The sequence below is a fragment of the Salvelinus alpinus genome, chromosome 29, assembly GCF_045679555.1.
Source record: "Salvelinus alpinus chromosome 29, SLU_Salpinus.1, whole genome shotgun sequence".
Taxonomy (NCBI): Eukaryota; Metazoa; Chordata; class Actinopteri; order Salmoniformes; family Salmonidae; genus Salvelinus; species Salvelinus alpinus.
Window position 1 is genome coordinate 41,597,033 of NC_092114.1, and position 12,203 is coordinate 41,609,235.

The 12,203-nt window shown below is 47.0% G+C and overlaps 1 protein-coding gene across 1 annotated transcript in view; it reads right to left on the reverse strand.

Annotated features, from left to right (window-relative positions):
• Positions 1 to 12,203, reverse strand: part of LOC139559049 (ephrin type-A receptor 7-like) — a 160,829-nt gene that overhangs the window by 49,520 nt on the left and 99,106 nt on the right. The window contains exons 4-5 of the mRNA XM_071374697.1: positions 6,453 to 6,608; positions 1,880 to 2,209 (exon numbers count right to left, since the gene is read on the reverse strand). Coding sequence (XP_071230798.1) covers positions 1,880 to 2,209; positions 6,453 to 6,608 — 486 coding nt within the window. The remainder of the gene's footprint in view (positions 1 to 1,879; positions 2,210 to 6,452; positions 6,609 to 12,203) is intronic.

Genomic DNA, 12,203 nt, shown 5'->3' on the forward strand with positions numbered 1-12,203 from the left:
CAGCCATGCATCAACTAAGTCGTGACAGCCATTGAGAGAGGGAGAGAGAGGAAACGCCACAGTCTACACATGGCTTGCCGATAATGTTCGTCTCTGACCTTGAAGGGAGTGCAGCAGTTTGCAGGCGAAGGATTTATAGTTCATTGGCTGGGTGGGGACTAGTGGAAGCAGCTTTATACAGAGTGGATTAGCCTAAAATATGCACAGGGCATAAACTGGCAGTCTCTCCTTCTTAATGTATAAAGGCCCCGGGCAGGCAGCACTCAGAGAAGCACACAATGAGAAAGGCCTCCGTTCCACTCTCTGGACCAGGGAGATTTATGTCTAAATTAGTAGGGCTGGTTAGAGAGGGAGAGAGAGAGGGGGGGGTATATGACACAGGAAAAAGAACGAAGAGGGAAAGCGACAGAGAGAAAGAGAGAGGGGGAAAAAAGAAAGCGAGAAAACAGCACAGATAATGGGAGTGAAGGAAATGAAGCGATAAGGAGGTAGAAAGCAGGAAGAGAAAGAGGAAAAGGACGTGCTGTAGTTGGAGGTGTGTGGCACCTCCGTCTTCAGTACTCACGTTAGGTGAGAGGTTCAGGTGTTCAGGTGCTCCTCCTGAACACTGCCCGGAACTGACGACTCGGCCTTTAGCTCAAAACTCAGATCTAAGAATGCAAAAGGTGGCCCCTGAGACCTTCAGGCCTCCATTCGCTCAGCATTTGTGCACTTGTCAGTGTGTATCCCTCTCCGTGCGGCATTACGAGCGCATGCTTAACCCTTCGTGTGTGTGTGTGTGTTAAGTGTTAACTTGCCAACCGGTTCCTTTGTGCTCGTGTCTACCTCTCTGATTGTATGTAGAGTTACGAGGGTGACTGAGTGAATGTTCATAAGAATGCAGGTATAGGCCATTCCGTGACCCTTGGAATAAGCCTCAGCCAGACTCTTGCACACACAGACACACACACACACACAATTTCCCAAGCTTACGCTCACAGGCACACACCCCGCCAAAACGTACCTCCTCCTTTACCAAATCCTGACTCTATTGATAAAGCCATCGTGATAACTCTCCTGTGTGTGTGTATGTGTGTGTGTGTGTGTGTGTGTGTGTGTGTGTGTGTGTGTGTGTGTGTGTGTGTGTGTCTGACGTCACTATAGCCCAACCGTGGATCCTCCAAAGTGCTGGCATTCCATTTCCAAATGTGCATTAATACAAACTCCATTCATAACGCATTGCATTTGCTGCCACTAATTAACAATTAGAGTACAACACACGCTCTCACTTCGAGGGCTCCCATTACCTCTCTTCTCTGCATATGCAAATGAAACATTACATTTGTCTTGTCTTTTTTTTCTTCTTCTTCCCCCACAGCAGGTCGATGTTTGTGAAATATCAGCCGGCGAATTCAGACAAGTTGAACAAACAAGAGTCATCAAATGTGTAGATAGAGAAGTAGGAGAGAATGTATGGAGTCTGGGTCGATGGTGGGGTTGGGTCTTTCCACAGTCGAGTTAACTCCATATCATTGGGGGGGGGTTGCTGGGTGTGTTGTGTGTGTCTCAGTTGACAGGAACACTTTGCTGAGTGCTTTTTCTAAAGCCTCTGGCTAATGGCTTTGTGAAGGGTGCTGATGAAAATGAGATGGCTCCACCGTGATGATGGGAGTCTTTTAGCTAGTGGTGAAAGGAGAGGGGCGCTGAGCCCGATGGTGTGAGCGCGTGTGTGTGTGTGTGTGTGTAATCAGTTCAGAGTTTGTGTATCGTGTGCTTTTGGGCACTCCTTTGTTCTCATACGTTGGTTGGTGTGTTACTGATTTGAGGGTAAAGTACGAGAATCAGTGTGATGATGTGTGTGTGTGTGTGTGTGTGTGTGCGCTCCTCAGCTTCCACTAACCTGGCACGCTAGTTGACACGTTGACCTGTGTGTAGAACCTCTTGTTGGGCAGGAGCTCTGACACTCCGTTGAGGGCCTCGACCGTCAACGTGTAGTTGGAGTTGGCCATGAGGTTGACCACGTTGACCGTGCGTTCGGTCAACCCGCTCTGCTGGGGCATGAAGCCCACGCTGGCCCCGCACGGCTCACACTGCAGCCCCACGCACCGGCGGCAGCCCACGCTGTAGGTCAGGTCCCCCCTGCCGCCCGTGTCCGTTGGCGCGCCCCACTCCAGGATCAGGGTGGACTGCTTGAGGGTGTAGACCAAGTCTTTGGGAGGAGAGGGGGGGCCTGGGATGGAGTAATAAATAGATATAGAAATGTAATTCGTAGTTAAATATACATGATTCATGTTTAGTGCCTCTATGATGAATGAAAGTGTTTGACGTACTACCTACAGAGCTATAGTAGGTGTTAATTATTTGATTTCGCCTTTACGTTCTCTTTTACAATAACGACCTGACCAAGATGACACCGGTATACCGTGCAGCAAAGCGACAACGTAACAGTCAAAAAAGCAGACTGGGTACGATACCGGTACATTAGACAGCTGTATGACTGAATAACTATGGACGGGTGTTGCCTTCCACTGCACTGATTTAGACCCGATTGCTCAGTAAATTAAATTCAGCACGTTCGACATTAAAACCAGTGCCAACTAATTACCATAGGACACTTCACCCTGTAGTCCATTCTCATAGTGTGGTCCACCACACTATGCTAGTCACATGGTGTGATTGTGCTGGTTAGGATTCACGTATAACACTCTGATAGGATAGAGATGAGGAAGGGATTAGGGATGGTGCACGGAGCAGTGGGGAAAACAGAGAGGAAATAAGACTTTAACCAAAGCAAAGAAAACAGCTTGCCTGGTCTAGATGAAATATGAGTATGTTTACGATGACAGAACAAAGGAGCCGTACGTGAGAGACTGCCGCTCGCAGACCATCTTTCTTCGCTCGGGATTTCTAGAGACAGCCCCTGAACTACTAACCACCTCATTTTACGGTGGATTGAGAAGTAAAACCCAAGACGAGACACGAGAGGCCTTTCTATCAGTGACGGTGACGCGTCAAGCCGCGTGTGCACACTGTATGCGGTCGTGTGTGCGGTGCGTGAGAGAAGGGACTGTCTATTCCTTCTGTCAACAGTCTTGGCTGGAACAAATGCCCTGCTGACAAACGGCAAAGAAGAGTCACCAGAGAAAAAGGTGGTTAGTGCTCGCGGAACGAGAACCCTCTCTTACCAAATGTGAAACACGACGGGTGCATCTCAATAGTCCTGCGTGGCTTCCTCTCTTCGTCTCCTCACTACATTTTGACAATGGTCAACCAGTCACGTAGACAGTCATTCACTTCTAAGGCCTAGCACTACATAACTAAAATAATTTATATGACGCAGTGCCGTAACTGTGCATGTTTAAACAGATGGACATAACATGAAGGTATTGGTCCATTAAATGATATCAATAATGTAGTGGTGGTGTGTGTGTGTGTGTGTGTGTGTGTGTGTGTGTGTGTGTGTGTGTGTGTGTGTGTGTGTGGGGGGGGGGGGGGGGGTAATTGACAGTGCATACTGTATCTCTGTGGTAATAATGAATGTGTATGTGTAGAGAGGGGTGATTAATGTGCGGGGGTGTTAGGGAGTGGCAGTGTGTGTGTCGGTGGGTGTCAAATCAAACGGTTCGTAAACAACCGGTGTCGACTAACAGTGAAATGCTTACTAAAGTGCCCTTCCCAACAACGCAGAGAAATAAATAGTAGATCAATAGAAAAAGAATAACACAAGTAATAAATACACAATGAGTAATAATAAAATTGGCTTTATACACGGGTTACCGAGTCGATATGCAGGGGTACGAGGTAATTGAGGTAGATCTGTACAATAGGTATGGATAAAGTGACTAGGCAATGGATAGATAATAAACTGTAACATGTGATGAGCCAAAAGAGCCAAGGACACATCACTAACATTAACATTAGAACCAAGGAAGGAGCGACTGTTCTAGCCAAATTTGATGGAGTTGTATTTGACAAGGAAGGAACCGAGTACAGGGCTTGTAAAAAAAAATGCTGTGGTTTAATCAAATAGGCGACCAACCGGAGAACTTTACTGTCAAGCCCAATTGTTTGCGTATTTAACTAAACCCATCTGCGGTGAAGAGTGAAATAAAAATAGATTGACTTATGCGGTACCGCCGCTCAGGTTTTGAAAAACTTTTTTTGAATGTTTATGTTGTAAATGTTCATATGTTCCGCTGGTGCTGTGCTGAGCAGACCATCCTGCTGGGGTCTCTGGCCTCATCCTCCAGCCTTAATCCATCTACATTTAGGTCATTTAGAATACGCTCTTATCCAGAGAGACTTAAGCCTACAGTCAGTGCATTTAACAAAAATAGGTAAGACAACCATATATCACAGTCGCATATTGCATTACTGAAATTATTATCGATACACCCTAAACAGAAATGAATTTTCACACCTTTGTCAACCTCTAGTGTGGAACATGATAGTTCCTTAGTGATGTGGACACAGAGGAACTTGAAGCTCTCGACCTGCTCCACAACAGCCCTGTCGATGTGGATGGGTATCATGCTCAGACCTCCATTTCCTGATCAGCTCCTTTGTCCTGCTGACGTTGAGGGAGAGATTGTTGACCTGGCACCACACTGCCAGGTCCCTGACCTCCTCCCTGTAGGCTGTCTCATCGTCGACGGTGATCAGGGTTAGCACCGTTGTGTCGCCTGCAAACTTAATGATGGTGTTGGAGTCGTGCGCAGCCACGCAGTGAACAGGGAGTAGAAGAGGGGACTAAGCACGCAGCCCTCAGGAAAGCAAAAGGGAATACCTAGTCAGTTGCACCACAATGCATTCAACCAAAATGTGTCTTCCGCATTTAACCCAACCCCTCTCAGGCCCCCGTGTTGAGGGTCATCAAGGCCGTTGTGTTGTTGCCTACCCATACCACTTGGGGGCGGTCCGTCAGGAAGTCCAGGATCCAGTTGCAGAGGGAGGTGTTTAATCCCAGGGTCCTTAGTTTAGTGATGAGCTTGGCGGGCACAATGGTGTTGAACGCTGAGCTGTAGTCAATAAACAGCATTCTCACATAGGTGTTCCTTTTGTCCAGGTGGGAAAGGGAAGTGTGGAGTGCAATAGAGATTGCATCATCTGTGGATCTGTTGGGGCGGTATGCAAATTGGAGAGGGTCCAGGGTGTCTGGGATGGTGTTGATGGTGTTGTACCCCTAAAAAGTTACAATCAGCGCCCTCAAAAAAGACACAAAATAACACAATTGGTCAGAAGCCTGTAAAAGGACCACTATTCCTTCCGGCGCCATCCTGATAATGAGCGTGTGTGTCAATGTGTGTGTGTCTCTCTCGGTGAGGTTTACGTAACATGGTAAAAGGGGCGTGCGGCCAGAAGCGGGGCACAGCTGTGGTGTGTACATCAGCACGCAGAGAGCAGCACACCTTCACTTATTCAATAACACACATGCGCACGCATGAGAACGCACATACGTGTACACACAGCCGGGCCTGTATATTCCTTAATTTCCATACTCTCTCTCCCTCTCAACTCTTAAGTTCCACTCCTCCTCTCCTTACATCTGTCTCTCCTTCAGTCCCCCTCTCCCTCTCTCCATCCGTCGGTCTGTCTCCCTCCCAGCACACAATAGCCTGGTGGTATCAGGAGATGATCACAATTACTGAATCAATATTGTAATTAATGTGGTAATTACAGAGCTATAAATGTTATCACAGGCTGCCCCTTGTAGATATAAAAGCACCGGGAATCAATATCGTGATTAAACCTTCTAATTACAGCACTATAAAAGCTAGAGCTGATCCGGGCGCCCGAGAATGAATACAGTCCCTTGCTGACCTCTGTGTTTTATTGTCTGGTATACTGTGGCGCTATAGAGAACATTCTAGGTGGATTAAATCAGGTGGCGTGTGTGTATTTAACCATCAACACATACAGAGGCTTAGTTCTTCGATCAATATGGCCCCCGGCGGGCCGGTATGGAATTGGACTTGAATGCGCGTCTTCGTTGGAGGTTTTGGCATTTAGTGTGGTGGGGGGGGATGTGTGTGTGTGTGTGTGTGTGTGTGTGTGTGTGTGTGTGTGTGTGTGTGTGTGTGTGTGTGTGTGTGTGTGTGTGTGTGTGTGTGGAGGGGTGAAGGATGGAGGTGTTGCGGTTACTAAAGTGATGGAAGGGAGACGAGGGAAGATGCAGGTTTAGTAGAGGATTGATGGGTGAAGTATGAAAGGAATAGGGGAACGGTAGAGGGCGTAGGGTTAATAAGGACGGGTGAAGGACAGCGGGATTGGGTTACCTGACGGATGGGTTAGAGGGAGAGGGAATACTGAAGTGAGAAGGTTCGGGGGGGAGGGGTGTGGGCTGAAGGGAAAGGGTGGATAGAGGGAGAGACTGAAAAGAGGAGTGACAGGGTGATATGGCTAGAGAAGAGGCGATATGATAGAGGGATATAATCAGCTGAGGAGTTGCATAGGGACAGGTGCGCGTGTCTTACGGGTGCAGGGGGCCGAGGGGTTGTCCAGGGGGGTCCTGAAGTGGTCCTCTTCACACACACACACCACCGAGCCTTCCTCCTCCGCCACACTCTTGGCCGGGCACGGAAAACACTCCTGCTGTCTGGAAGACATCTTGTACGAGCCAGGGGGACACGCTGAGAACAGAGAGAGAGAGAGAGAAACAAATATGCATTAAAAACACATTACACGTTATTATTATTTCAGTTGGTGTATGTTTTAAAACTGCTGTAAAATGCTGATAATGGTTTAGCGACATGGGGTAAGTACATTCAAGATAATTATGCGAGAGAGCGAGCGAGCGAGCGAGAGAGCGAGAGAGCGAGAGAGCGAGAGAGCGAGAGAGTGAGAGAGAGCGAGAGAGCGAGAGAGAGCGAGAACGAGCGAGAGCGAGAGAGGGGGAGAGAGACTGATTTAGAAGAAAAGTCAGTCTAACTAACACGTGACGTCGAGCCTCTAAGCCCAACATCTGGTCAATAGAACTGGACCAGCTCGTCAGTACAGAACCAACACATGCTGTCCAATCGCTCTTCAGGCACCGAGCTGCTTCACTACTTGACCCTCGTCCTCTCCTTCTGCAACTCATTCTGTCATCCTGGTAACTCCTTATTACACAACTCTGTTCCCTCTGGGGCTGAGGGTACAGAGATGAAGGGAGAGAGAGAGGAAGGGAGAGAGAGAGAGAGAGGGAGGGAGGGAGGGAGGGAGGGAGGGAGGGAGGGAGGGAGGGAGGGAGGGAGGGAGGGAGAGAGAGAGAGAGAGGGAGGGAGGGAAAAGAGCGATAGAAAGAGAGAGTGACTACACACACGTCGCACAAGCACGCGCGCACACACACACACTCTTTTCCACTCTCTCTCACTGGGGGTTCATTTTCCGCTTGCCGTGCCAGTGCTCCGGGTGGTAATGTGTGTGAAATCAGTTGAGCACTGCTCTCCTCTCTGTCACCGGGGTCCCCAACAGCATTCCTACATTAAAACCTCAAGCAAGCCCTCTCTTCCCATTACAATCACCATCATCACTGCTGTTCCCTATCCTACTGCACTGGGATTATATAATCCATGCGTGTGGCTGTGAAGACAACCGGCCCCAGCCTCAACGACGTTACCGTGTCTGAGTGGAGAGTAACGGCAATAATGATGGGGTGAATGGTGACGAGATGGTGGGTTTGGGTGTAACACACACACACACACACACACACACACACACACACACACACACACACACACACACACACACACACACACACAAAGTCACACTGATTAGCCCCTTCAAACTCCCTGAGCGGAGACTGATGTGAAAGCGTGAGTGAGTGTGTATGGCGTGGCTGTGTCTGTAAGAACGTTATAATTGTCTGTCTAATGTCGGCCATTACACCAACACAGAACAGCTTGCTTTGTAGGGAACCACTCTTTGGCTACAGTGTTGCAGAGCGTGAAGAAAAAGCTAGCTTCTGAAATGGCTGGATGCAGATGCTCTCTTTTTGGCAGTGGTGCCCGTTTTATCAGTATACAGTCGTGGCTAAAATGTTTGAGAACAAATATTAATTTCCACAAAGTTTGCTGCTTCAGTGTCTTTAGATATTTTTGTCAGGTTTTACTATGGAATACTGAAGTATAATTACAAGCATTTCATAAGTGCCAAAGGCTTTTATTGACAATTACATGAAGTTGATGCAGAGTCAATATTTGCAGTGTTGACCCTTCTTTTTCAAGACCTCTGCAATCCGCCCTGGCATGCTGTCAATTAACTTCTGGGCCACATCCTGACTGATGGCAGCCCATTCTTGCATAATCAATGCTTGGAGTTTGTCAGAATTTGCGGGGTTTTGTTTGTCCACCCGCCTCTTGAGGAGTGACCACGAGTTCTCAATGGGATTAAGGTCTGGGGAGTTTCCTGGCCATGGACCCAAAATATCAATGTTTTGTTCCCCGAGCCACTTAGTTATCACTTTTGCCTTATGGCAAGGTGCTCCATCATGCTGGAAAAGGCATTGTTCATCACCAAACTGTTCCTGGATGGTTGGGAGAAGTTGCTCTTGGAGGCTGTGTTGGTACCATTCTTTATTCATGGCTGTGTTCTTAGGCAAAATTGTGAGTGAGCCCACTCCCTTGGCTGAGAAATAACCCACACATGAATGGTCTCAGGATGCTTTACTGTTGGCATGACACAGGACTGATGGTAGCGCTCACCTTGTCTTCTCCGGACAAGCTTTTTTCCGGATGCCCCAAATAATCGGAAAGGGGAGTCATCAGAGAAAATGACTTTACCCCAGTCCTCAGCAGTCCAATCCCTGTACCTTTTGCAGAATATCAGTGTCCCTGATGTTTTTCCTGGAGAGAAGTCGCTTCTTTGCTGCCCTTCTTGACACCAGGCCATCCTCCAAAAGTCTTTGACTCACTGTGCGTGCAGATGCACTCACACCTGCCTGCTGCCATTCCTGAGCAAGCTCTGTACTGGTGGTGCCCCAATCCCGCAGCTGAATCAACTTTAGGAGACGGTCCTGGCGCTTGCTGGACTTTCTTTGGCGCCCTGAAGCCTTCTTCACAACAATTGAACCGCTCTCCTTGAAGTTCTTGATGATCCGATAAATTGTTGATTTAGGTGCAATCTTACAGGCAGCAATATTCTTGCCTCTGAAGCTCTTTTTGTGTAAAGCAATGATGACGGCACGTGTTTACTTGCAGGTAACCATGGTTGACAGAGGCAGAACAATGATTCCAAGCACCAACCTCCTTTTGTCCTCGTCAACACTCACACCTGTGTTAACGAGAGAATCACTGACATGATGTCAGCTGGTCCTTTTGTGGCAGGGCTGAAATGCAGTGGAAATGTTTTTGGGGGATTCAGTTCATTTGCATGTCGGGACTTAGCAATTAATTGCAATTCATCTGATCACTCTTCATAACATTCTGGAGTATATGCAAATTGCCATCATACAAACTGAGGCAGCAGACTTTGTGAAAATTAATATTTGTGTCATTCTCAAAACTTTTGGCCACGACTGTACCTACTGTATGTGGTTCGAACAGTAGGAAGTCAAGAGAAAATGTGGTATCTAAATAACAAACATGACCGTCGTCGCTGGTACCGGGCTCCAAACCAAGGCCCAAATCAAAGCTGGCTGTATTGCGCTCTCTCAGACGGACCCAAAAAGGGAGAGAGGGGGGGGGGGGGGGTTGGACAGAAACCACCTTGGCAATCTGGGATGTGTTCACTGCATGGTTGCATTGCCCTCCACATTCAGATGAGTGCCATGGCGTTTCAGATGAATAGCAGACGAGGGAAACGGGGAGAGAGAACGAGAGAGAGAGAGAGAGAGTGCACACAGCGTGGCCAGGTCAGCTACCCAACTGATCAATTAGTGCGAGAGGCTTGATTAAACGGGACGTGGAAAGTCTACTCCCCCCCAACACACAGATTCATAACGATGGGTCGTGCCAAGTTCCTCTAGGAGAGATAAAAAAGACTCAACACAGGGACAGTCAGGGCTAACAGGGCTAACAGCAAATAAGAAAAGGGAAAATCAAAGGAAAGAGGGGGAGTGAGGGAAAAGGGGCCATGCATATAGTACACAGCTCAAGCATATAGTACACAGCTCAAGCAGAGAGAGAGGAGAGAGAGAGAGCGAGAGAGAGAGCCTGATGGCTACCTATACCACATGTAATACTGTACGGTGAAGAGAAAGATGGCTACCTATACCACATGTAATACTGTACGGTGAAGAGAAAGATGGCTACCTATACCACATGTAATACTGTACGGTGAAGAGAAAGATGGCTACCTATACCACATGTAATACTGTACGGTGAAGAGAAAGATGGCTACCTATACCACATGTAATACTGTACGGTGAAGAGAAAGATGGCTACCTATACCACATGTAATAGTGTACGGTGAAGAGAAAGATGGCTACCTATACCACATGTAATACTGTACGGTGAAGAGAAAGATGGCTACCTATACCACATGTAATACTGTACGGTGAAGAGACTGATGGCTACCTATACCACATGTAATACTGTACGGTGAAGAGAAAGATGGCTACCTATACCACATGTAATGCTGTACGGTGAAGAGAAAGATGGCTACCTATACCACATGTAATACTGTACGGTGAAGAGAAAGATGGCTACCTATACCACATGTAATACTGTACGGTGAAGAGACTGATGGCTACCTATACCACATGTAATACTGTACGGTGAAGAGACTGATGGCTACCTATACCACATGTAATACTGTACGGTGAAGAGACTGATGGCTACCTATACCACATGTAATACTGTACGGTGAAGAGAAAGATGGCTACCTATACTACATGTAATACTGTACGGTGAAGAGACTGATGGCTACCTATACCACATGTAATACTGTACGGTGAAGAGACTGATGGCTACCTATACCACATGTAATACTGTACGGTGAAGAGGCTGATGGCTACCTACACCACATGTAATACTGTACGGTGAAGAGACTGATGGCTACCTATACCACATGTAATACTGTACGGTGAAGAGAAAGATGGCTACCTATACCACATGTAATACTGTACGGTGAAGAGAAAGATGGCTACCTATACCACATGTAATGCTGTACGGTGAAGAGAAAGATGGCTACCTATACCACATGTAATACTGTACGGTGAAGAGAAAGATGGCTACCTATACCACATGTAATACTGTACGGTGAAGAGACTGATGGCTACCTATACCACATGTAATACTGTACGGTGAAGAGACTGATGGCTACCTATACCACATGTAATACTGTACGGTGAAGAGACTGATGGCTACCTATACCACATGTAATACTGTACGGTGAAGAGAAAGATGGCTACCTATACTACATGTAATACTGTACGGTGAAGAGACTGATGGCTACCTATACCACATGTAATACTGTACGGTGAAGAGACTGATGGCTACCTATACCACATGTAATACTGTACGGTGAAGAGACTGATGGCTACCTATACCACATGTAATACTGTACGGTGAAGAGACTGATGGCTACCTATACCACATGTAATACTGTACGGTGAAGAGAAAGATGGCTACCTATACCACATGGAAAACTGTACGGTGAAGAGAAAGATGGCTACCTATACCACATGTAATACTGTACGGTGAAGAGACTGATGGCTACCTATACCACATGTAATACTGTACGGTGAAGAGAAAGATGGCTACCTATACCACATGTAATACTGTACGGTGAAGAGAAAGATGGCTACCTATACCACATGTAATACTGTACGGTGAAGAGAAAGATGGCTACCTATACCACATGTAATACTGTACGGTGAAGAGAAAGCTGGCTACCTATACCACATGTAATACTGTACGGTGAAGAGAAAGATGGCTACCTATACCACATGTAATACTGTACGGTGAAGAGAAAGATGGCTACCTATACCACATGTAATACTGTACGGTGAAGAGAAAGATGGCTACCTATACCACATGTAATACTGTACGGTGAAGAGAAAGATGGCTACCTATACCACATGTAATACTGTACGGTGAAGAGAACATGATGGCTACCTATACCACATGTAATACTGTACGGTGAAGAGAAAGATGGCTACCTATACCACATGTAATACTGTACGGTGAAGAGACTGATGGCTACCTATACCACATGTAATACTGTACGGTGAAGAGAAAGATGGCTACCTATACCACATGTAATACTGTACGGTGAAGAGAAAGATGGCTACCTATACCACATGT